Source organism: Myodes glareolus, chromosome 22, assembly GCF_982192425.1.
Source record: "Myodes glareolus chromosome 22, mMyoGla1.1, whole genome shotgun sequence".
In the NCBI taxonomy this organism is placed as follows: Eukaryota; Metazoa; Chordata; class Mammalia; order Rodentia; family Cricetidae; genus Myodes; species Myodes glareolus.
This window is the reverse complement of record NC_142047.1, coordinates 24,690,851-24,716,223: the sequence shown is the minus strand read 5'-3', so window position 1 is coordinate 24,716,223 and position 25,373 is coordinate 24,690,851. Positions and strand designations below refer to the sequence as shown.

Here is a 25,373-nt window from a genome sequence, read left to right as displayed (position 1 = left end):
ATAAGCCTTCTGAGACAGCCCAGGCTGGGTGGCCCTCACAACACACCTTTCCATGTCTGTGTTTCCGTTTCCAGTTCAGCAGCACAGGGTCCCTGACCATGGTCAGTAACAGAGCTGCACTGGAAATGGACGCCATGGTCTATGAAGCCACACAGGCGTGGGTTGGTGGGAGGCCTTGTGCCCTCTCATCTGAGGCTGTCTTGGGCATTCTGACCCTTCTCTGGCAGATAGAGGCCTGTCCCTCAGCCCCCCTCCCCCTGAGGTTCTGTGCCTTATTCCCTGCGGTGCCCCATTGGGATTTCAGATGGACCTGCTCTGCCTCCTGCCCTTGGACTTCCTCTACTTGAAACTCGGAGTGAACCCCCTCCTTCGCCTGCCCCGCTGCTTGAAGGTAAGACTGGCCGGTCCCCGAGGCCTTCGGTCCCTCTGTGCTTGGCATGGGCACTGCCACTTGGGGAATGGAAGGTGTCCCCAAGAGGAGACGCTGGGGAGGTGAATGCCCCCCGAGCATGCCTTAGTAAGAATAAGAAGCTTGTTATAATTGCTGCTGACTCTGGGCAACTCTTGTTCATCTCTGAGCCAAAGACTACTAATTCTAGTTATTCAATTCCATGACTTGAATACTGTTCTTAGCATATTAATTTATCTGTTCGTTTTTGTTTTATTTTATTTCATTTTGTTTTTTCGAGACAGGATTTCTCTGTATAGCTTTGAAGCCTATCCTGGAACTCGCTCTGTAGACCAGGCTGTCCTCAAACTCACAGAGATCCTCTGCCTCCCGAGTGCTGGGATTAAAGGTGTGCACCACCACCACCCGGCTGTTCTTATCATCTTAAGGAGCACAGAGAAGCTAAGGAACTTGCCCAGTGTCACACAGCTAGGCAGGAGTGGAGTCTGGATTTGAATGTAGGCAATCTAGCTCCAGCTCCATCCCTACAGAGCTTCTCAAAGAAGGGTCTTCGACTTTATAATGAACTCCATCCAGAGGATGGGGAAATTGGCCCTTGGAAGGGCTGGGTGACTTGCTCAGGGTACCAGGAGTAAGGGTGTGCCAAGGAGGGATTTGAATGCCAGGCACCCATTTTACTAGCACTCGGTGTCATTCTGTAGTTTTATTCTGACATTCACTGGCTGGACCCAGGATCCTAGGAGGATCGGCCATGTGAATGTGGTCAGGATAGATGGCCACTTGGGGCACTCAGGATCCCCTAAATGGACTTTTTTTAGCCACCCAATTAAACTTACGATTCCCCTTACATGATACTGGTACTCTTTCCAAAGACAGTAAGCGGCGAGAATTACTAACAGGGGGACCATGACAATACCGGTTACCTGGAGAAAGAAGGCAAAGAAGGTTATCTGGTAGCCATCGGGTAGGGTGGGAGTCAGGGGTAGTGTGCCATGGCCCCAGCAGGCACAGGGCTACCCTGACACCTTCCTCTCCCTTCTAGTACATGGCCTTCTTCGAGTTTAATAACCGCTTGGAAGCCATCCTCAGCAAAGCCTACGTTTACAGGTGAGAGTTCTCCAGCATGCATGCGCATATATGCATGTCAGCACGTGTGCACATCTACACACACACACACACACTGCACCTGAGCCTCCACCCAGGCCTCATGGCCTCTTCTTGGCCCAACCTCTTCTCTGGAAGAATATTCGTTTCATTTGTTTGATAAGATCCAGGAATGGTCTTATTTACCCCCCATCCACTGTGACAAGGACATTCACAGGTTGGCTCAAGTCACAAGTCAGCATTTCTGGGGACCTGAAGCCCCACCCTAGCTCTAACCAGCAGGACCATTGTAAGAACACAGTGGGCACAACATAGATGTTCAAGGTAGGGCCCAGGACTAGGTAGTCCCTACCTGGAGGCAAGGCTCCTTGTTCCTATTTCAAGCAGTACGTAGATCACTGCCGTGTCTCTGTACACACCGGTCTCCTCCCTGCTGCTCCTCAGACATATTTCCCCTTTGACCCCTCAGCTTCTCCAGCCCCGCATTCCGACAAGGCTCCAACCAAGTGCCCTGGGTTCAATTCCAACCCCCTCCACAAAGAAAAGCCCGAATTGACTCAGTGGTGTGTTGACTCAGTTAGCTCCACCTTAGAATTAAAGGGACGCAGCAGAGGAGAGAGAGAGGGTGTCGGCCAACTGGGCAGGGTTGTGTGGCTCCAGCAGGGAAACCTAGGAGGTGGGCTGTGAGGAACTGAGCTCTGGTTCATTTCCTAAAGCGCTGTCCCTGGGGCAAGGTGTCACCTCCACAACTGTGTCACACCCTCTCCCTCTGCAGGGTCATCAGGACCACTGCCTACCTGCTGTACAGCTTGCACCTCAACTCGTGTCTTTACTACTGGGCATCGGCTTTCCAGGGCATTGGTTCCACTCACTGGGTGTATGATGGCGTGGGGAACAGGTGAGCCAGGCTTCCCCCAGGGCATCACATGGGCCTCTACAGTCGCAAGCATTGCGTTGGCCAGACAGCCTTGTGCCCAAGGAGCCAATCATGGCCAAGGTTCTAGGGCCAAGTTCTCCTTTCCCATCCATCTCCCTAAGCAAAGGTCTCCTGGGAACTGTGCCAGGAGAAGGTCTGGGCATGAGATGTGCTAGAGAGATCTCAGCATCTGCAAGTCCAGTAGGGTGGGCAAATACACCACACAGGCTTTAGTGGGAGGAAATATTCAGGGGAGGGGACAAGGACTCATGGATAAAGATATTTCCCATAATGTCATTCGTTATATATACATATATAAAAAAAACCGGAAACACCCGTTGGGACCCGTGATAGAGGACTGTTGGCAGACGCAGCATGGCTCCAGAGGATCTATGTGATATTGTGTTATTTTACCTCCCCGAGGCCGACCTACTTTTTCAGATTTTAGCATTTCTAAATGTGAGGTATATGGATAATCCATGCATCTGTTTAACGTGATATTTATTTTTGTATATAATGCTGAATTTGGGTTGAAGATGCAGCTCAGTGGGAGAGTTCTCAGGCACAGGGCCCTAGACTCAAACTCCAGTATCTCAAAGGGAAAAAAAAAATTAATTAACTCACTGGTGTGCTGTGCAATCTTCGAACTGAAGAAATGCAACAAGAGCGTGTAGTCCTGGGTTTCCTCTCAGAGTCAGCATCAGCAAAGTGTTGCATGTGGCATTATGCATGCGTATGTGTCTAGTACAATGGTCTGCAAACAGCAGACCGTAGCTGGTTCCCCACTGCCTAAAGCAAGGCTCTGTAATTCATACACTATTATGGTGTGATGTGACTCATACATGCAACCTGAAATGTTTTAGTAGCCACATTATAAACATAAAAGGAGGTGAAATTAATTTTAGTAATGTGTTTGGTTAACCCCAATGACAAAATGATCACTTCTACGTGTAATTGCTGGGTTAAGCGTGAGTTAAGCTTGTTGACTGGACCGTGGCATGCTGGCCTGGTTCCTCTGCACCTTCCCCTCTGCACCTTCTGAACCCTGCGCGCGTCCCACACCCACAGCCCGGCATTGTCTGTGCATCACTGGCCCCTGGCTTCATGGCTTCCTTATGATAGATATTTTAAGTTCTGAAATAGAGCCCAATGCCTTCTGTGTGGAAAAAGACAGTCTCTCTAAGTTGCCCAGGTTGGCCTTGAGTTCATTCTGTAGCCAAGTTGCAGGGCTACCAATGAGACCCTGTCTTAAAAACAGAAACAAAAAAATGAAAAAGAAAAACAGACTGTTGACAAAACCACCTAAGTGGGTCTCAGGATATTCTGTTGACTGGCTTCCCGAGTGCTAGGGTGTTACCCCGGAGTCTTGTGAAGACCAGCAAAACACAAAACAAACCAGTGAGTGTGAGCGTCTGGCTGAGGCCTGGATGCCAGGGCTGCACCTGCCTGTGCTGTGAAAGCCAGCACGCCAGGAAAGGGGTCAGAAATTCTAACAGCCCCAGCCTGGAAACGGAAGTGAAATTCCCTGACTATGTCTGCTGTTCTAGATCATTTTATGGCCTTCCTTCAGCTCTCAAAGGAGTCTGTGCCCAGAATCTAAGAAGCCCCTTCTCAGTGGCAGCCAGACTGGCAGCCCTAGAAAGAAGGAACAGGAAGGCGAGGTCAGGGAATCTCTGGAACCTTCTTCCCAAGGACAGGGTATGTAGGTTTGCTTGCTGACATGCTCTTTCCCAGGGAAGTCCTCCAGGGACCCTGGATATGGGAACAAAGTGCAGCGACAGAAAATTCTTCAGGAAGTTCAATAGCACAAGCAATAACTGTTAGGAATATTTCCTAACCGTGCCTCTCCACTGACGCAAAATAATCCCAATCAGACCAAATTACAAGATATCCAGGTTTAATTAGACTCCTGAGCTCTCGGGTAGCCCCGGGGTGGGATGGAGGGAATGGAAAGCCATCGACGGGACCACCGGAGAGGAAGAGGTAAAACCACATGTTTATTTTCTGGGGAGCAGTTTAAAGAGCCTGTGGGAGTGGGCCTGACCTTTCCTGGCGAGAGGTCAAGGTTTGGGGGGGCTACCTTGACCTTCCCCAGGAAGGGGTCAAGGTTTAACGGGTATGGTGGGGAAGGGCCTCCATCGTGCTGGGATTACAATACCTATAAAATTAGCCACTACTTCCTGGGGGGCTTCTGGAGGCTGGGGCAAGGAACCTTGGCAAATCAGTGACTGCCTATGGCAGTCCACTGTGCTGTCTCAGCATGTACCATGTCTGTGGGAGATTGCTCCAACTAGAAACATTTAGGGGACTTTGAGGGCACCACCCTTACACCTTCTGTGATTCACTCCCTAGGTGCATAAACCCTCAATTTCCCCCACAGTTGGGTCGTCTAGATGGCTGAAATGGAGGCAATGGTGATGGGGGTGGGGACAGGATACGGGACTGCTCGTGCGCCCTCTGGTGACTGGTACTGGTATGGCATGTATTGTCAGGGCAGACTGGTCTGTTGTCCTCGGATGTTCGGATGTCCAGGCAACTCTTGACAAGGAGCCCTGCTGAAGACCTCCCAGGAAGCCTGAGGCAGAGTGGGTGTGCGTGCACACGCACACACGCACAAACACAAACACAGCCTGCCACAGCTCCTGCCTCCTGGGCTCCCTCTCAGCACGAGTGCACGTTGGATGCTTGTTCCCACTAAGGAGGAAATGTCTGGAAGACGTGGGTCCCTCTCCTCTGTTCCCCATGCCAGGTGCTGGCAGGCACAGGCACTGGGCAGATCTTGATGGCTGACTTAGGGCCTGGTCATTGCTCTAGCAGTTCACGTCATCCTTACAGTTGCCTGGGAAGAACGTGCCCATTTTGTGGACGGTGAGGCCCGCTGGAGGGAGTCAAAATTGGTCCACCCTAGAAAGCGGCGCTAGGACAGTGGTTCTCAACCTGTGGGTCGCTATCCCTTTGGGAGTTGAACAACCTTTTCACAGGGGTCACGTATCGGATAGCCTGCATACTATTTATATTATGATTCATAAGTAGCAAAATTACAATGATATATCGAGGTAAATAATTTTATGGTTGGGGGTCACTATAACATGAGGGGCTGTATTAAATGGTCGCAGCATTAGGAAGGTTGAGAACCACTGCTCTAGGCTTGGGCTTTGCCTGCACTTTGTGTAAGGAGCAGGTGAGCGGAGTGGGAAGAAGGCCCAGGTGGGAAGAAGGCCCCGGAAAGTCAGTTAGGTTGCTTGGTCCAGCTGATCTCCCCTTGCTGCCTTCAGGAAGGACTCAGGTGGGAGCTGTGGTCAGATGCACCAAGCCTGCTGCTTTGTGATCAGTAGACAAACGCAGGCTATTTCCTGTGCGTTTTCCTATACAGTAGTACCTCACCACCTGTACTTCCTGTTCCGGGAACCGTGAGCTTGTACTGGTGGCTACCTGAGGGGACATGATTGCTTAGAGAAGCAGGTTATGCCCTGGGCTCTTGTCAAAGTTCTGGAATGTGCCAACTGGAGACCATGAGTCCTTTTCCCTTTGTGGGCCTCAGTTTCCCTGTGTGGAGAACAGTGATACCAGACACAGGCAGATCTCTGTGAGTTTGAGGCCCAGCCTGGTCCTTATAGCAAGTTCCAGGTTGGCTGGGGCTACACAGTGATCGCCTGTCTTGGAGAGAGAGAAAGGGGGGAGGGGAGCATAAGAATGCAGTTGTCCCACGGTGGCTATGGGGACTGGCTCCAGGACTCCCAAGGAGTCCAAATTCCAAGGAGATTCAAGTTCCTTGTGTGAAGTGGCGTAGTGTTTGCATGTGACTTGCGTGTACCCTCTCAGAGAACGCTCCATCTCCAGGGTTCTCACAGACCTCAGGCTGCGCAGAGGCTGTGATGGTTGCTATGCTGCATCATTAAGAAATAATGACGAAAAGGTCTACACACACTCAGTACAGGCACAATGACTTTCCAGTTGTGTGTGTGTGTGTGTGTGCGCGAGCACGCACATGTGTGTGTTAGTGGGGACTGAACCCAGCTAGACACATTTTTCCCTCAGATGTTTCCCATCTGCCGCTGGCTGGGTCTGCAGGAGCTAGCCCTTCAGGTGTGAGGACTCCAGTATCTCCTGGTTTTGTTTTTCTTCTTACTTTCTGTGAGTCAACACCACAGGGGAGAGCAAAGAAAAAGACGGGAAACTGAGCAAACCCAGTCACCAGGGCCAATCTGTCCCCGTGCTAGCTTTTCCTTGCTGTCTCCTGGAACCTCCTTGGCCCTGCTGGCTTCCCCTTTGCTGGCGTCAGGGAGCAGTCAACCTAGAGCTGTGTCCAGGTGTCTGCTGGAACCTCAGTTCCAAATCCACGTTTCAGGGTGACATGTTCTCGCTGACATGTTCTCACATGGCTGGGCCAGAGCCTCAGCCACACGTGATAGCATTTGAGAGTGCTGCTGGAGGGGGGGCCATTTTCTTGCACCTGTGGCTGTATAGGATGGCAAGGGCAGCTGGGCAGTTCCTACACCGCCCAAGGTTCCCTTTTCTCATCTCTTACTAGTTACATCCGATGCTACTACTGGGCTGTGAAAACTCTCATCACCATTGGAGGACTGCCTGACCCCCAGACGCTCTTTGAAATTGTCTTCCAGCTGCTGAATTATTTCACAGGTGTCTTCGCTTTCTCTGTGATGATTGGACAGGTAACTGGGGTCACACATCCACCCACCTGTGGCTCCCCTCCTCCAAGCTGGAAACCTCCCTGTGTGTTGTGGTTTTGGGATTGAGCACTGGGAAGACTTGGGCTGATCCAGAAGCCCACAGCATTTGAAACAGGAGGATGTCTGTGTCCCAGGATTGCCTGAGATGTCTTTCTGTTTGAATGTTGGTCCCTTTGGGGAGTATGGTGACCCAGGTGGCTATGTGACTTTCTCAAAGGCTGGGCACCTGGGCTGTGCCCTGTGAGAAAACCCCTTGGAGTCTCTGATGTGATGGGTGACTTGTGTTCTAGTCAGGGCAGGAGGCAACAAATCAAGTCCTCAAAGCAAACTTGGAAGGGTCCCACTCTGAGAAACAATATTCGAGGCTCAGTGCTCCTCCCCAGGGAGAGTGTCTGTATACTCCAATTAGCCTATCCCGGTGGGACATCCCAACCCAGCACTGTGCTGGGGACCAGAAAGGTCTGCAGCCTAGCTCCCTGCTTTATGTGTGGCCATCTAGGGTTTTCTTCCTGACGCAAGCACAGGTACCCGATCTATCCTTACATATCCCAACCTGAGTCCTGCGCAGCTTGGGCCCAGCTTCCTTACACTCCCCTCACTGCTGTCTTTGCTATAGATGAGAGACGTAGTGGGAGCCGCCACAGCAGGCCAGACCTACTACCGCAGCTGCATGGACAGTACGGTGAAGTACATGAACTTCTACAAGATCCCCAGGTCTGTGCAGAACCGTGTCAAGACCTGGTATGAATATACCTGGCATTCACAAGGCATGCTGGGTAAGCCTGGCCACGCCCCCACAGCCCCTACCTCCCCTCACCAACCTTTACCTGATTCCCAGATTGGCCAACTCTTCCATTGTCCTCTGTGTCCTGAGGGGTCTCTCTTGTTTGTACCCCCAGCACTGATATTAGAGGGACCTCTCGAGGCCAGTGAAGACCCTGGAAGACTTACAGGGCTTGTCCTCTCTCCTCTTGCTTCATCTGCCTTGAGATGCAGCTCCATCCAAGGTGGAAGCGATCACAATAGAGGGTAGAGCCAGGCATGGCAACGCAGGCCTAGGATCCTGGCACTTAGGAGGACATCTTAAGTTTGAGTCAAGGGTGGACCGCATAGCTAGAACTTGTCTCCAAAGGAATAGAGTGATAGGTGGGCCAATGGGATGGCTCAGCCAGTGGAGGGGCTTGCTGCCAAGTACGATGACTCAGCTCAGTCCCTAGGACCTCCACAAGTTGTCCTCTGACATCTACGGGTGTGTTATGATGCACGTGCATACACACACACACACACACACACACGATGTAAAGAAAAATCAAAGTGGGGTTGACAAGCGCGACAGAATAGGGAATACTGATACAAAATCTGGGTAGGCGCTTCAAAGTCAGGAGGAAGTGGCATTAGTCCATTAGTTTTGAAGGATGGGTAGGAGTTTGGAAAGGAAGGGATGCTATATCTGATAGGAACTATCAGAAGAGGCTCCCTGTGACGGGAGAAGCTGAGTTGGGCCGAGCCAGTGCAGGGCATCACGTGGTTGAGTGTGGCCTGAGGGGCCAGGCCTGGCCTGAACTCTGACCCTGGCCGGGTCTCTTCCCAGATGAGTCAGAGCTGATGGTGCAGCTTCCAGACAAGATGAGACTGGACCTGGCCATCGATGTGAACTACGACATTGTCAGCAAAGTGGCGCTCTTCCAGGTACCCCCACAGGTGTCCTCTGGCCCGCCGGGGGATCGAGGACAAAGCCCCTCCCTTCCTCTAACGGGCTCCTTCCCCTTGGTCTGGGCAGGGCTGTGACCGGCAGATGATCTTCGACATGCTCAAGCGCCTTCGCTCGGTTGTCTACCTGCCCAATGACTATGTGTGCAAGAAGGTGAGCTGCGCATGCGTGTGTACGTGCGGGCGGGGGTGTGGGGGGGGACGGGGAGCGGCGCGGTGTACGCGCGTGTAGGGGGTGGAGACATCTGCAGGGCCTGTGAGGGGGTCCGCTCGCAGCCCCACTATAGAGAAGTCGAGGGCAGTGGCAGGCTGAACAGAGAGCACCTGCTGCAGAGGGTGCCCAGGCTCTGCCAAGCGCTTCCAATGCTCGCTTCACACAGAGGAGCCCACCATGCAGAAAAGGGGTGGAGGGGAGCTCTGATCCACAAAACTGCCGCCAGGGTCTCCATTTTCCCATCAGGAAAGCGGGTAGTTTACGGCCCTGCGGTGTTTTATGAATTTATTTAAGTGGAATTAATTCCTAACCTTTAAACGCTGGAAGATTCCACATCAAATTCCAAACGTCTGGATGAAGCAGAACATTGGCTAGCTCTGGGTCCCGCTTCCCGCGGTGGGCAGCGAGAATCAGCATGAGAGTAGGGGCTGTCTCTAAAGGGACGGGTGATGCCCTGTCTGATGCCATGGGCCCAACCACTCTGTACCACTGCACACCAGGTTCCCTTCATTGCTTTGAGTCACCCAGGAAACACCTACGTTAGAATCTGGCCCTTGACAGTGTAAAGCCCTTTGTGTTCCTTGTCAAGGGCACTAAGATGTCAGCAAGGTCACCAGGGGCAGGGGTGGGCAAGTTTCAGGTCTTTTGTACAGAGATGTCTGGGTGAGTGTATGGGGTGAAGATAAGTAAGGCTTGGGAGCCTCTAGCCCCTGTCAGGTGGGTTAAAATTATTATTTATTATTTTTGAGACTGGGTCTTTCTCTATAACCCTAGCGGTCCCGGAACTCACTACGTAGACCAGGCTGGCCTTGAATCATAGAAATCCTCCTGCGTCTGTCTCCTGAGTGCTAGAATTAACAGTGTGTGTTGCCATGACTGGCTTTTTTGGTTTGTTTTTTCAATCTTGTAAGGATGTTATTTTTACTTATTTGTGCGGTCCCCTGGAAGAGCAGTAAGTGCGCCTAACTCCTGCATTCTCTCTCCAGCCCCTCCTTTAAAATTACTTATCTGTTGGGGGCGTGGGCATGCAATGCCGAGCATGTGGAAGGCAGAGGACGACTTGAGGGGCTTGCTTCTCTCTTTCCACCATGCGGGCTCTGGGGATCAAACTGCTCATCAAGACTGCCAGCAAACGCCTTTAGCTGCTGAGCCGTCCCTGAGTTCAGTTTACATCCCTTACCTATCCCTGGCCAAAGGTGGCTCGGAGAGCTGCAGGTTGAACATGTCTGCCGAGCAGTATGCGAGGCAGCGGTGAAGTTTCTGGAATTACAGAGCCAAGGAGCGAGGACGAATTTAAAGTCTTAGGAGCAGGGAGGAGTTTGGGAATGATAGATTGATTTACACGGTGTTGGAGCCACTTCCTGGCGGTGTGGCATTGGGCAGGCAACCTGCCCTCTCTGAGTCCTGTTCTTATGGATGAAGTATAGATACTGTTAGTGCCTTTTTCATGAGGTGGCTGGGAAGATTGGATTAAGATGTGCCGATTTGGCACCAAACAGACACAATGGCTGCCACTGTTTAGAGTCTGTGGCAGGTCAGAGGTCGCTTGGCGCTTGGGTGTTGGGGAGTGCGTGTGAGCAGCACCCACTGCTGTTGCTTCCTCTGTGACTCTCTGAAACACTGGGACTTGACCCCCCCCCCCCCCACTTCGACCCCATGTAAGGCTGAAAAGAGCATTTGTGGGGTAAATTAAACGGCAACTGGGTGGCCGTCACCCTTTAATCGTGACAGCTGTGATTGACAGGGGGCCGCCCAGGTGGGATCTGAGAAGGCACTAGGGTTAGAAGACATGCAGCAGGTGACTGTTTCTGATTGACTCCAGAGGACGCCATTCATTCCTCCGTTCCCTTGATCATTCATCTGTTCCCTCATTCATTCATTCATTCCTCCGATTTAGTTTGGGATTCAGATTACTGTGTGTTAGGGCCGGCAGAACAAAAGAATGACCCATTTCCTCAGGTAGCAAGATGTTCATCTTCTCCTTGGCTCTCTTTACCTCTATGTGCTTTCGGTGCGAATGTCATTTCGATTGGATGAGGGCCAGCCTACTCAAGTAGGTCTTCTTAATTGCGTTACACCTGCGACAACTTTATTGCCTAATAAGGACCTATTGGGAGGTGCTGGGAATTTCAGCAGACAGCCTGGGTCTGGGGACAGAGTAACCATAGCAACTATGCACCCTGGGTCAGGCTGTCTGGATTCAAGTCCCACCACTGGTTCGACCTTGCATTACAATCTTGGTAAAGCATAATCTTACACTAGCAGGTTCACCTGTGGGAAAACCGCCCACCAGCATCAACTTAGAAGATGTCCTGGCCTCCTGACCGCTATTATCATTCCTACCCAACTGACCAAGCTCCTGGGCCACTGGCCATAGGTTCTCACTGGGCTGTGGGTCATGGGGTCGTACAAGTGGGAGCTGCAGAATAGTATCATACCCAACATTCAAGAGAAAAGACGGGGGCCAAGAGCAAAGCTACCCCCTCCTCCACACCACACCATGTGGTGTCTCATGTCTATAATCCTAAAGACAGAGGCAGGAGGATTGCTGCAAGTTCAAGACCAATCAGGCCTGTGTTTCAAGTTCCATGCCAGTCAGAGTTATATTGTAAAACCCTTTCTCAAAATGATGAAGTAAAAATAATTTTTTTTTAATTGGTGGTGGTGGCGCACGCCTTTAATCCCAGCACTCGGGAGGCAGAGGCAGGTGGATCTCTGTGAGTTTGAGGCCAGCCTGGTTTATAAGAACTAGTTCCAGGACAGGCTCCAAAGCTACAGAGAAACCTTGTCTTGAAAAAACCAATAAATAAATAAATGAAATCGAAAGAAGATCTGAACCTGAAGGGTACTCATTGCTATGGAGAGCTACTTGGCTTCCTTGTGAACCCCCACACCTGTGTTCATCAGTATGAATATTTCCACATGTATTTGCACATACATGGTACATCTATGAAACAATCTCAGATTATCCCCTCAGTTCGTTGGTGGTGCAGGGCTGGGGCAGTCATGCGGTGTGGGACTCCACTCTCTTCTGTTCCAGGGGGAGATTGGCCGCGAGATGTACATCATCCAGGCGGGGCAGGTGCAGGTGCTGGGCGGTCCAGATGGGAAAGCCGTGCTGGTGACACTCAAAGCTGGATCCGTGTTTGGAGAGATCAGGTCAGTGGTGGTGGGGGTCACATGTACCCTGGGCTACCCCACCCTGGCATACCGCGAAGGAGGTAGGGAAATGCAGAGCTGAATAAATGTGAACAAAACCCAAGCCACTGGGTGGCATACGCCTGTAGTCCCATTTACTAGGAAGGCTGATAGCAAATCAGTCTGAAAAACAAAGATTCTACTTCAAAACCTAAACGACGCCAGATGTGATGACACTCTCCTTTAGTCTCAGCACTGAGGAAGCAGAAGCAGGAAGATCTCTGTGAGTTCAAGGGCAGCGTGATAAACAGAGCGAGTTCCAGGACAGCCAGATCCACATAGTGAGATCTTGCCTCAAAACAAAACATCAACAAAGACTTAAGACAATCTCTCTAAAACCACAGCCTCCGAATGGTCTCATTCCCTTCCCTTTTCTATTCCAGCTTGCTGGCCGTGGGGGGCGGGAACCGGCGCACGGCCAACGTGGTGGCCCATGGGTTCACCAACCTCTTCATTCTGGACAAGAAGGACTTGAATGAAATTTTGGTGCATTACCCTGAATCTCAGAAGTTGCTCCGGAAGAAGGCCAGGTACAGAATCTCTCTTTCTTTTTTCTTTTCGGGTTTTGAGTAATGATCGGGAAGAGTAGCTTCTCTCATACCGCTGTAATACCGTTATGAACATCAGAGCATTGTGTGGAAACCATACTGTTCACTCATCTCTGATCCATGTTGAGGTTGTCTGCTGGCTTTCTCCTTCCTGCGTCAATGTACTGAGTCCCCTGTCTCCTCTGACCTGGGACAGTTCCTTGTGGTGTCTCTAACGGCTTTGGTCTCTTAGCAGCCAATGGCCCAGCTGGGTTTTAGAATGCTCCTTGGATTAGATGTGTCTGGTGTTTTCTGGTGATGGCTTTTGGCTCTGCGTCTGATGCAGAAACGACCAGGGGTAACTGTGCCCCTCAAAGCAGCATAGGGGGGGTACATGGTCTGGATTCTTACCAGGTGATGAATTCACCTCAAGCGTATGGACAAGGTTTCTGGACTACAGAGTTACTTGACAAGCAATTAGTGGGGACCTCTTTGGAACGGCATAGATGTTCCCGTTCCCCCAGTTTGCACCCGTTGCTTGGTGGACACCAGTCTGCCCATGGCTCCTTGGTCCTCAGTGGTCTCTCTGAACCATCACTGTTCAGCCTCCTCCTGCTTCCCTCTCCTTGGTTCCCACTCGGCTGTAGGGCCTCATCTCCTCTCCTGGGGTTTATCTACTATATGAGCAGGCATTGCTTTGTTTCATGAACACCTATTACAGTTTTTCTGAGGCTTTGGTTGCCCTGGTGTGGCCAGTGAGAACTCTTTAAGCTGACTTTTGTCACCCTTTGAAGTCCCATCCTAATTCAACATTTCCTGTGTCTCTGGGGGACAAACAGGCACAGCCAGACAGCCTAGGCAACCTGGGGCTCCCACTTCAACTGCCCGCCACCCCCGGAAATGGCAGTTTCTCCAAGGAACTAAATTTCTTCTAGTGGAAAATGTTTGGAGGAGTTTTGAGGGGCACAAGGGTTGGGGATGGAGCCCCGGGCTTTATCCATGCTAGACATGTGTGCTTTACCATTGGAATACCTAACTGCAGCCCACCACTGGTTTCTAGAAACCCAGATCTCGGCCTGGTATGGGGTCTCATGCTTATAATCCAAGAGGCAGAGGCAGGAGGATTGCTGCAAGTTCAAGACCACTCAGGTCTGTGCTTCAAGTTCCATGCCAGCCAGAGCTTTATTGTAAAACCCTTTCTCAAAATGATGAAGTAAAAATAAAATCGAAAGAAGATCTGAACCTGAAGGGTACTCATTGCTATGGAGAGCTACTTGGCTTCCTCGTGAACCCCCACACCTGTGTTCATCAATATGAATATTTCCACATGTGTTTGCACATACGTGATTTTTCTTAGCTAGTGATGAATTGGTGCATCTGTGAAACAATTTCAGATCTTCCCCTCAGTTCGTTTTAGTCTCCCTCTCTATGCTACACCCCCTTCCCGACACTGGGACATCTGGCTGCCTTGATCGTGTTGTATTTATTCATTTATCCAGTCCTATGATATAACGTTTCAGAATGTTTAACCCATCCACCCTGTGAAAACAAGCCTCCCAGGTAGAGTTCAGTATCTGACAAAGTTATTTTTGCTTTTGACTCAAATATCTATGGTAAAAGTATTGTGTTTGAAGTTATTTGGGTCAAGGTCCTGGAGGATGCCTCAGTGACCTAGTGTGCCTGGGACTCTGGATTTGACCCCCAGCAGGGGAGCGGACAGGCATCTGACTAGTTCTCAGGTAATGCACTGTTTTGTTTTGCTTTGTTTGTGGTTTTCTTTTGCTTTTTTTTTCTTTTCCTTTCTGGACTTGCATTCCATTTTAAGGCTGTACCCATCCTGACTGTAGCTGTTGATGTTTTTGTGACAGAGTCTCACCGTGTAGCCCTACCTGGTCTGGAACGCAGACAGATTCATCTGCCTCTCCAGTGCTGGAATTAGAGGCGTGTGCCACCATGCCTAGCTAGCCTGGAGCTTTTGAACCTCCTGCCTCAGCTTCCCGGGTGCCGTGATCCCAGGCGTGTGCTGCTCTGACTGGCAGAACTATTGTTCTGACAACATAAAATATTAACAGGACTCCCAAAGTACAAAGCTGTATGCTCAGTAAAGTGCCACACATTCTCCTTAGCATGGGACCTGCCCCTATAAGGGGTTAAATGTGTTAGGTTTGTTTGGGGAATATTTTTGCCTTCCTTCCTTCCTTCCTTCTTTCCTTCTTCCTTTCTTCCTTTGGGACCCAGGGTCCTGTGCATATTGGACAGGTGCTTTACCACTGAGCTTAACCTCCAGCCTTTAAGTTTACTGTATTTGATTTGGTATTGGGACAGGGTCTTGTTCAATTGGCCAGGTTGTCATTCCTGCTGTTTTGTAGTCCAAGTGAGCACTACCTTCTCCATCTGCTCAGCCTTCTAGGTAACTGGGCTCACAGGCCTGTGCCTCCTGCTCTGGCCAACCTCATTGAGTCCCACTTTTTGTGCCATGTGTTTACTTTTTCAAAGAGAGGCAGGCCCATGGCTGTTTCTTTATCTCTCATTATATGAATAATAGCATGTTGGACAGTCATCTGAGCCCACAGAGCCCCTCCCTCCCTTCCCCCAGAGTGAGCCTGTGGGGCAGTGCCAATGTTTGGTGACTGTGAATAGCAATGCAGGTGTATGTGCAGGTGTGTTTGTGTTTTGTACTGGGAAATAAGTTATTTTATTTTTAGAAAAGCAGACTTTAGCTTTCTAGTCTTCCAGATGAGGTTTCAAACTGAGTGACCAAGGAAGCCTCTAGGGTTGGTCTGTCGGTCACGGGGTCACTCACAGACCTGCATAGGGTGGCTGCAGACTCGGTTGCCCAGTGTGTGCTCTAGCTGGTGTCAAACAAGATGGCATTCTGTCCCTGAGAAGATCAGCTCGAAAGGAGGAAAAGCTTGTTTTGGCTCTTGGTTTCAAAGGTTTCAGTCCATGTTTGCCTGACCTGAGTGCTTTGCATCTGTGGTGAGGAAGGACGTTGGGTGGGGACGTGTGGTCGAATAGATAGAGACAGACAGGGGGACAGACTGGAACCCAGATCCTCGTCAGAGTTGCACTCCCAGTGACATCTGTTATTTAGGGGTATTTGTCACCAGTCCCCACTCTCCTGCCTCATGCCCTTTCCAGAACAGAGGCCTGGACTGCAGAGAATCCCATTCACGTGGGCGCATCTGTCCACACGGACTCAAAGCAGAGCCTCTGTCCCCTCCACTGCTCTTTGTCATCTCAGCATCAGACCGAGCCTTCCTGCTGCCTGTCACGTATGAATTATGGACTCACGTGACATAGGTGACAGCGCCCGGGCTGCTGGCGAGCCTGCTTCCAAGGCCTCTGATGGATGGTCATGCTTGCGTCTCCTGGGGAAACCCAGAGAGAAATGCAAATCTCGTTCGATTAATAACACCGCGCACACTTCAAGCCCGCTGGCTCTGATTAGCTAAGCAGCCGGCAGCGGCCTCGTCTAAAAACAAACAGGCAAACAGAAAACAAACAAGTTGCGCTGGAACCCTGATGAATGAATTTTCCGATTAGCCGTCTCGCCCACTAGATTGCACGCAAAATGCATGCGTTCTTGAGCCAAGCTGTTGATCGCATATTCATAGCTTGAAAAATTCCTAGTAAAAGGCACGGGCTCTGTTTGATGGAAAATTCCATCTTTATTCAAAGAAACAGCGTGCTGGGTCACATCCGATCCTGTGTCTGGTTCTGCCTCTGCCACTTCCTGGTGACCCGGAGCAGGTCGCTCCTTGCCCCTATTCCCAGCCTCAGTTTCCTCAGTTTTCAGGGGTGCAATAACCCCAACCTTTTCCAGATAAAATCGAGAGGGGACCAGGATGGCTTTCATAACAACCCCTTTTGTGAGAACTAGCCAGGGTCCCAGGGGAACTAGAGCACTAAAGACTTCCCAACAGGCCCTGACTCTAGAAGGTTCCGTGTTCTCTCCCTCCCTCCCAATATCACCATAAGCCTACGAACCCTTTGAGATACCCTCAAACGATATCTGAACTATAGCTGTGTCCTTCAGTCTATCCGGTGTGACCTCAAGCAAGGTAATCAACCTCTCTGGGTTCCAGTGTTCCCTTCCCTATAGCACAGACAATAAGCCCCGCCTTATTATGGCTGCTCTAATCCTCCATCTATGCGTAAGCACTCAGCACTGTGCTTGCCCCAGCAAAGTACCCTGAAACCACCAGTCAATGGCAGCACCAACACTACGACCACCACCACTATGTAGGACACATAGGGTTCTACACAGGCATGGATGGGGCTCCTCCTTCCCCACTGTGCTTGGGATGGAAGTGGGTGTGGCTCACGGAAGTGGGTGTGGCTCTCTTTCAGGCGCATGCTGAGGAACAACAACAAGCCCAAGGAGGAGAAGAGCGTACTCATCCTGCCCCCACGTGCGGGCACCCCGAAACTCTTCAATGCCGCCCTCGCTGCAGCAGGAAAGATGGGCGGCAGGGGCGCCAAGGGTGGCAAGCTTGCCCACCTGAGAGCCAGGCTCAAGGAACTGGCTGCATTGGAGGCAGCCGCACGGCAACAGCAGCTGCTGGAACAGGTAACACGGTTGGGACCTGACTCTTCCCACTTAGCAGGTTTGTTTCGGGGAGAAGGTCGGGGACCTCCAAGAGCTGACCACACATCCAGTGTCGGGACTTTCTCCTTTGCAGCAGCAGACTTTGTCTGGTTGCAGGTGATGGAAGCAGGTTCAAGCCAGGTTGAGTAACCTGGGTCGCAGCTCACATGAGTGAGAAGCTGATGGCGGGATTGCTATGAATTCTAGGCCAGCCTGGGCTACCTAATTTCAAGGCAGCCTGAGCTACATTATGAAGCCTTGCCTCAAACAACCCCTAAGTAAGACATTATGTTGACAGGCTAGGAAAGTGAGAGAGGACTTAATACTTGGCAAGTTCGAATATGGCTGAATCTCAAGTTGCAAGACTAGTCCCTTCTGTCTGCCGTCTCTCTTTCCTTATCGGGTGACTCCACATCCTTTCATGTAGCAACCCTGCCAGGAAGTACATCTTCCCCCAAGAGCAAAGCCAAAGTCCCCAGGACTCATTGTCACTGGTCAGTGCTGGGACTCATGCCAATTTCAGAACCATTGCCGGTGGGGCCAGGACAGTGCGTGTCCCACACCTGCCCACTCCTGGACTGGAAGTCGTGAGAGGCTTCTTTGGGGGAAGGTCTTGGGGTTGGCGGGAGGAGTGGATATAGGCTGGGAACATCTCTCCCCAGGGGACAGTGATGTTCTATTTAATACAGTGTCTGTGACCATTGAAATGATTTGGAAAGAAAAAAAAAATAATCCCATAGTTATGCACAGTGACAATGGCTTCTATTCCTGTGACCCTAAAGGGATATTAAAATTAGCTCACGGGTCTTTTTTTCTGTGACTGAAGCCAAGGAGACCTCTTCGAATAATGGTATGAATTTGACCTGCTCATAACAGCCTGGAAGTGGGCAGTAGTCTGTGTGGCTAACAGAGGAGCCCAGTGAACTCAGCTTCAATCCAGGGGTGTGAGTCAGCGGACCCATTCAGGGTTCACTTGACAGCAGAAGTTGGGCAAGTGACATCAAAGCCACCTGGGATTCCAGGCCATGGCCCACACCAATAGCCCCAGACAGAGGAAAAAAAATGTGATTGTTGTGTTGGTCAAGGTTGAGGCTGCACAGTGGGGTCTTTTGTGCTGGCTGCTGTTTCGGGGTTGAGTGGATGTGAACTCCAAGACTCAGAGCAGCAAAAGGCCTCAGCTAAGATGGGTTTTTGCTCCTGTTGCATGAGTGTTCTGATAAAAGCGCCCTGTGAGATTTAGAACGCCAGCGCAGGACGGCAGTGAAGGAGCTCTATACTAAACAAGCCCAGAGGCTGTCACCGGGAAAGAGCCTCGCACCCCCTGAGACTCCGAGGACTCATGGTGGCCACATGGGACTGCAGAGGTGAAGCGGTGGTTCCTTTTTGCCAAACATTTGAACACCGCATAGCATGTGACCAGCCTTCCCATGATCCCCCCCCTTCCTGTTTGTATCTCTCGGCTTCATAAGTTGCATCTGAACACCCTGCCCAGGGTGGGGTGTCCTGAGAACTTAGGGTGCACACGTAGGGTAGAACGTGTGTAGCGAGTAACAAGGAAGCATGGAAGCAGCAGCAGCAGCAGCAGGCCTCCAGAGCTGCTTCTGATTATAGAAGCATCCTGATGCCCCCCGCCCCGCTTCTTTAACACCTATGATCTGCGCAACCTTCAAGGGTCTCTGCTCTGCACAAGCACACCGACTACTCTCCCTTGGGTCTTGGTCAGTTGAGTATCTTCTAGATTGTTCCCTCTCCCATTGCCTTCCTTGCAGAACTAGGGTGAAAGAGCAAGGAGGTGAGAACACAGGGATTTTTAAAATCCCCCCATTACTTATTGATGGCCAACAACACCCATGGGGGAAGCACAGGTTAGGATCTACAGTTGCCCACCAAGCCTCTGAACACAGGGTCACCTCAGCCTCATTTTTCTGATACCCAACTCCATTCTTCCTATAAGGGTTGCAACCTTTGGAACCTTCTAGAAAGATGGCCAGGCCACAAGTTCTTCTGCTCACTCAGCTTTACCTATGTGCTCCAAATTTTTCTCACTCACCATTCATTACTAAGAAAAACTGTGTGTGTGTGTGTAGCCAGGCAGTGGTGGCACATGCCCTTAATCCCAGTGTCCAGGAAACAGAGATAGGGAGATCTCTGAGCTGAATCTACAGAGTGAGATCCAGAACAGCCAGAGTCACACAGACAAACCCTGTCTTGAAAAAACCAGAAGAGGAGAAGGAGTGGAGGTCAGGATGGTTCAGCTTTTAAAAAGGCCATTCCTCATGGTTATCAACTCCCCAAATAAGTTGGGGGGATGGGGGATGGATCTGTACTTGAATGCACAACTTAATACAGGTTTCCAGCCCATAATAGTCTAAATTATCCTAAGAGATGGGCATGGTAGCTCGTACCTGCCGTCTCAGCATCCAAAAGGCTGAGGAAGAAGGACCCTGAGTTTGAGGCCAACTTGTGCTCCACACCAGGGATACATATGGAGACACTGTCTCAAAATTAAACAAATCCCCAAGACTTATCCCGCAAAAACATGCTGGCCTCTCATCCTCAAACTTCAACCTGCCAACACTGCATTGTTTTCTTTTACACTACCCTGCCGCTGCTCTGCTAGGCCACTAGCTTTCACCTCCGGTGTGCCATTGTCTTCTAGAAGTCCTAGAAGGTGGGGGCAAGTTGGCTTGTAAGGTCCCTTTATGCTTCTTTGGGGGAGAAGGCTTCACCTCACGTATCACACTCTCTGGGTTTCAGGCCAAGAGCTCGCAGGAAGCTGGGGGAGAGGAGGGCTCCGGAGCTGCGGACCAATCTGCGCCCCAGGAACCGCCAGATCCCAAGAAGCCCCAGGAGCCCCCAGAGCCTCAGGAGCCCCCGGAGCCTCTGGCCCGACGCTCTCCACCGCCGGCCCAGGGGAAGCCAGAGGATGCCACGGAGGAGGTGGCGGCTGGGCCCTCGGAGCCCCCGGAGCCCTCAGTGAGGATCCGTGTGAGCCCAGGGCCGGATCCTGAGGAGCAGACACTGTCGGTGGAGATGCTGGAGGAGAAGAAGGAGGAAGCAGAGTGAGGCACATGCAGTGCCCCATGATCCATGATCCCCATCCCTGGGTGCACACCTGGCGGTAGAACTGCCTGCCTGGACAGTCTTGTGGAAACCCTCAAACCATGGTGGTGTTCTTGAGCTCTGACCATAGGTGGAGCACCCTGCCCCCTCCCACAGTTGCTATTTTCAAGAAGAAACCTGCCTTGCACTTTTAAAAGTTTTTAGGAGGGAATAGAAGAGGGCTCCAACATCATGGAGCACTCTACTAGAAAAATCAAGGGTTGGTGATACGGCAGGGTCCCCACCAGAACCCACCCTTGGTTTAAGTGATGGGGAAGAGCTGGAGTAGGAACCCAGAACTGGGGAAGCTAAGGCAGGAGGATCCTTGGATCAAAGTCAACCAGGGTTGCATAGTGAGAATCTGTCTCAATACAAACTAGTAGAGAAACAGCTTAGGAGTTCCAAGTTCCTGTAAACACAGGGGTCTCGGTGATGGCAGTGCGGGTGAGCCAGGCACTTTGTACACTGCAGGTAATGATTGGCATTCTTATCTCACCCCTTTAAAGTTTTGCTTATTTTAGTAGGCGATGACATTAAAAGTTCTCTCTGCTATTCCTGGCACCCATCCTCCCTGAGCACTCTCGAGCACCAAGTAACGACTGTGAAAAACCTAGTGGTTCTCTGTCAGCACACAGAGAGCATGCTTGTAGCTGGGCATCATGGAGCACTAGATGCCAAGGCAGGAGAATCACAAGTTTGAAGTCAGCTGGGGCTACATGACAGTACCCTATGCCTAAAAAAGGAAAGAAGGGAAATGCACTGGTCCATTGGTGACGGCAGCGTAGTCCCTTGTTCAGATGTGTGGTGACATTTTCTCCACTGTTCATCTGTGAGTATTTGGGTTGTTTCCAGTCTCACATTGTTAAGAATAACATCGCAGGACATTGAGAGGGCTCAGTGAATAAAGGCCCTTGCCACACCACTGTGCATGCTTGACAACCTGAATCTCTGAAACCCATGCAAAGGTGAAAAGAATCAGCCCCACAAAGTTGTCTTCTGACCTTCACATGTGCACTGTGGCACACACGTACACACACACACACACACACATACACGCACACACACATGCACGCATGCATGCACACACACAAGAGCTAACAATGATAAAATCATCTTGTACAGAATGGGGTTGTCCTTACTGTAGAGCGCTTGTCTGGCCCATGTGAGTCCCTGGGTTTGATCCTCAAAACCAAAAGAAAGATTCCTACACAGATCTAATCTCACAGGTACACCTTATTTTTTTTTTTAAAGCGGGGTGAGTTTGGAGTCTAGTCATATTTTTTTTTTTTAGCCTTAGATTTCTCATGTATCATTCTCATATCTGCCCCCTAGAATCTAAAGCCCAGGCATAGTAAATGCTTCCGCCCGCAGCAAGAATTTCAGATGTTCCTCTAAGGCAAACATGCCGCCCTTCAGTAGACAGCAAATTGTTTCCTGACCCTGCCACTGTGAGGTTCTGCGTCTTCCTGACCCTGCCACTGTGAGATCCTGCTTCATAAGGAATCTGTTTTCTATGACTGTACCTACTCTTTTAGATGCTGGTCCCTGAAAATAGTCTGCTTATTATAGAAAGCAAGAGATTCTTGAGGTTCCTGGAAAGAACACTAATTCTGAAATGAGATTGGCAGTGTCTTAATTTCACCGAGCTAAATCTCATTCCGGATAACATTCTCACAGAACCCAGATATTAGATAAACTGAGCTGGAGACAGGCACTAATCTCCAAGTTAAATTGGACTGGCTGGCCTCTGAGGCATGAATGACACAGCTCAGAGATCGCCTGTAATCCTGAAGTCAGAATGGAGTGAGTGTGAGTCACTGTTGAATCTCTCCTCCTTTAATCTCCTCCGTCTGTCTTGTGTTTTGATAGATAATGAATTGCACACCATCTTTTATTTTTAACTACACAAATATTTTAAATGGAATTAAAACGAAGAAGCTGTTTAAAATTTCGTTATCAAACGGTGGGGACTAGTCTAAGCTGTTTTCTCAGTAAACAAGAATGCTTTCTGTACACGCCGGCTTCCGTAGTGCCGTGAATTTTAATTAAAGTGTTTAGACAGATGTTCCTGGGTTGTGGATTCACTTTCAAAACTAGAAGTCGGGACCAGGTATGATGGTGACCACCTGGAACCCCACCCAGCACTTAGGAGGTGGAAGTCAAGGAGTTCAAGGCCAGCCTCAGCTACTGTTGAGGCCAGCTGGGTATATGATACCCTGTCTCAAAACAAACAACAAACTCCCAACAAATGAAAAGCCGCAAGTCTGGCTTGGTGGCATATACATGTACACCTAGTATTTAAGAGGTTGAAGATTGAGAGTTCAAGGTCAACCTGGTCTCCCTAAAGAGACCTTGTCAAAAGACAAGCCAAGCAAAAGGGAGCCAGTGAGAGGAACTAGCGGCAAGAGGCTGTGCAGCAGAAACAGAAGCCTCCTCCTAAAGGTAAGCCAGATGACCGTGCAGAAAGACAGCTGGCAGACCTATCTATAGGACAAGCTCAGGTGTTGGAAGCAGGGCCGCTTGTTGGTTCCCAGCTGCTCAGCCCCAAAATAACCCACACAGAAACTATAGTATTTAAAAATCACTGCTTGGCCCATTAGCTCTAGCTTCTTATTGGCTAACTCTCAGATCGTAATTTAACCCATTTCTAGTCATCTGTGTATCGCCATATTGCCACGTGGCTGTGGCTTTCCATCTAAAGTTCTGGCGTCTGTCTCTGGTGGGGCTACATGGCTTCTCTCTGACTCTGTCTCCTTTCTCCCAGCATTCTGTTTAGCTTTCCCTGCCTACCTCTATATCCCTGTGCAGGCCCAAGACAGTTTCTTAATAAATAAATGGCATTCACAGCATACAGAGGGGAATCCCATATCACTCAGGGTCTGTGAAAGCTTCAAATACCAGTCAGGAGTTCTGGTGAGATACTGACTACTCCTGACGGAGGGTTCGCAATGAATACCTGCTCTGGTTTACTATTTCCAAGTCTCAGAGAGCTGTGGCTGGTCATCGTCTCTGAGAGGGAGCCTATTGTTGAAACCGAAATTCCCTGCAGGCCTGAAAAAGGGAGCAGTCACAAGGTACAAAGCTAGTGATCAAACCACATCCCCCCCTCCATCGGACTCCTGAAGCCACAGGAGGCTGTCACAGAGAGGGGGAGGGTCAGTCATTGACAGGCTGGAAGGCTCAGGTGGCAGGAGGTTTGGCTTTGGTGTGACTAAGAGCTGAGCCCATCTCCTGACTATAATGGAGAGTGAGTTTGGTGGTTGGGATGAGAATGGCCTCCTCAGGTTCATGTATCTGTGTGCTCAATTCCCCAGTTGGTGAACTGTCTGAGGACTAGAAGGGTTAGGAGAGGTGGCCTTGTTGGAGGAGGTGTGTCACTCGCTTTGAGGTTTCCAAAGCCCATGCCAGGCCCAGTGTCTCGGTCCCGCTATCTGCTGCCTGCATATCAGGGCGGAAACTCTCAGCTTCTGCTCCAGCGCTATGCCTGTTTCCTTCCGGCCGTGATCATCATGGACTATAAACCTGTAAGCAAGCTCCCAGTAAAATGCTTTTGTTTGTAAGAGTTGCCTTGGACGTGCTGTCTCTTCACAGCCACAGAACGGTAACTGGGACAGTGAGATAGCTGGGAGCTGGAGGATCAGCTTCTAGAGCCAGACCGACCGTGAGGTTCACTGTCTGGGGATCCCTGACGCTCCGGTAGACAACATGATCACCCACAGCTTTATCCGTCCAGTGGTATTTTTAATGCTGAGTAGGTTCTGAAGGTACAGAGACTGGCTCTCCACGCAGATCTCAGCTGTATTTTCACTCCTCTTGGGAGGCATCCCTGGCCGAGCATCTTCGCCACACCCTGGAGGGAAGAGAGTGAGACATGATCACCCATGGCCCACAGCTTTATCTGTCCAGAGGTGGATTTAACGCTGAGTGGGTTCTGAAGGTACAAAGACTGGCTCTCCACACAGATCTAGGCTGGGTTTCCACTCCTCTTGGGAGGCATCTCTGGCCAAGCATTCTTGCCACCCTGTAGGGAAGAGGGTAAGAGAACCTGCCCTGCCCATAGACTGCAACACTAAGTGTGGCCAGCAGAGGCCGCTAAAGAAAGGAACCGGCTAAAGTGAAAACAGCTGTGTTGAACGCCTGTCGCTATCCTGGGTCCACACCTGCCTCTTTCCGTCTCCACGTCTACTGGGCAGATTCCAATTTTAGACGACCCAGGAGGAAGCCGCTCAAGTGCTTTATTCTGCCCCCTCCTTGTAAAAAAAAAAAAAAAGTTTTCTTAGTGAGCACACTCTGCGCATGCTCAGACTTTCACATCGCAGTACAATTTTCTCTTCACAGTAAAAACCGTTCGCTACAATTTTATATTTATTTTACTTTCCTTTTATTTTCTTAAGGATTTAGCCTATATTCCCCTTCTTACAGTGTGCCTGCAGCCTCCATATGCACTTCCTGTCCACTGTGTACCGGGCACCTCTCTGACGAGCCTTGGTCCCCTGGGATAGTCTTAGATTGAGACTCCACCCTACGGCACTGAACTCTTGCAGGTCATCCTCCCTGGGTCTCCGTTTCTGTGCTGCTGGGATCCTCCTTCTGGCAGGACTCCTATTGACGGCTCCTAAGACCTGGATGTGGAAAGGAAAAACCCTTTTCCGAGTCTCTCCCACCTCCTCTTTGCGCTGCTTCTGGGAATTCTCGACTGCTGCCTCTTCTTCAAGGGCATCTCCCTTTCTCTTTCTAACTGACCCCGGGCTCCTCCCATTTGAAAGCAGACGCCTCTCATCTGCCCTACTCGGACTTGGGTACCATCAACCTTGACACCCTGAGTTTTATATATATATATATATATATATATATATATATATATATATATATATATATATATATATATACCGCAGTGTATCTTGGTCTCAA

At 50.4% G+C, this 25,373-nt stretch overlaps 1 protein-coding gene across 1 annotated transcript in view; it reads left to right on the top strand.

Annotated features, from left to right (window-relative positions):
- Positions 1–22,525, top strand: part of Cngb1 (cyclic nucleotide gated channel subunit beta 1) — a 66,355-nt gene extending 43,830 nt beyond the window's left edge. The window contains exons 22-32 of the mRNA XM_087900313.1: positions 305–391; positions 1,452–1,516; positions 2,289–2,411; positions 6,961–7,102; positions 7,737–7,896; positions 8,712–8,809; positions 8,901–8,984; positions 12,085–12,203; positions 12,626–12,772; positions 17,123–17,342; positions 20,118–22,525. Coding sequence (XP_087756439.1) covers positions 305–391; positions 1,452–1,516; positions 2,289–2,411; positions 6,961–7,102; positions 7,737–7,896; positions 8,712–8,809; positions 8,901–8,984; positions 12,085–12,203; positions 12,626–12,772; positions 17,123–17,342; positions 20,118–20,426 — 1,554 coding nt within the window. The 3' untranslated portion in view covers positions 20,427–22,525. The remainder of the gene's footprint in view (positions 1–304; positions 392–1,451; positions 1,517–2,288; positions 2,412–6,960; positions 7,103–7,736; positions 7,897–8,711; positions 8,810–8,900; positions 8,985–12,084; positions 12,204–12,625; positions 12,773–17,122; positions 17,343–20,117) is intronic.
- Positions 22,526–25,373: the final 2,848 nt, after the last annotated feature.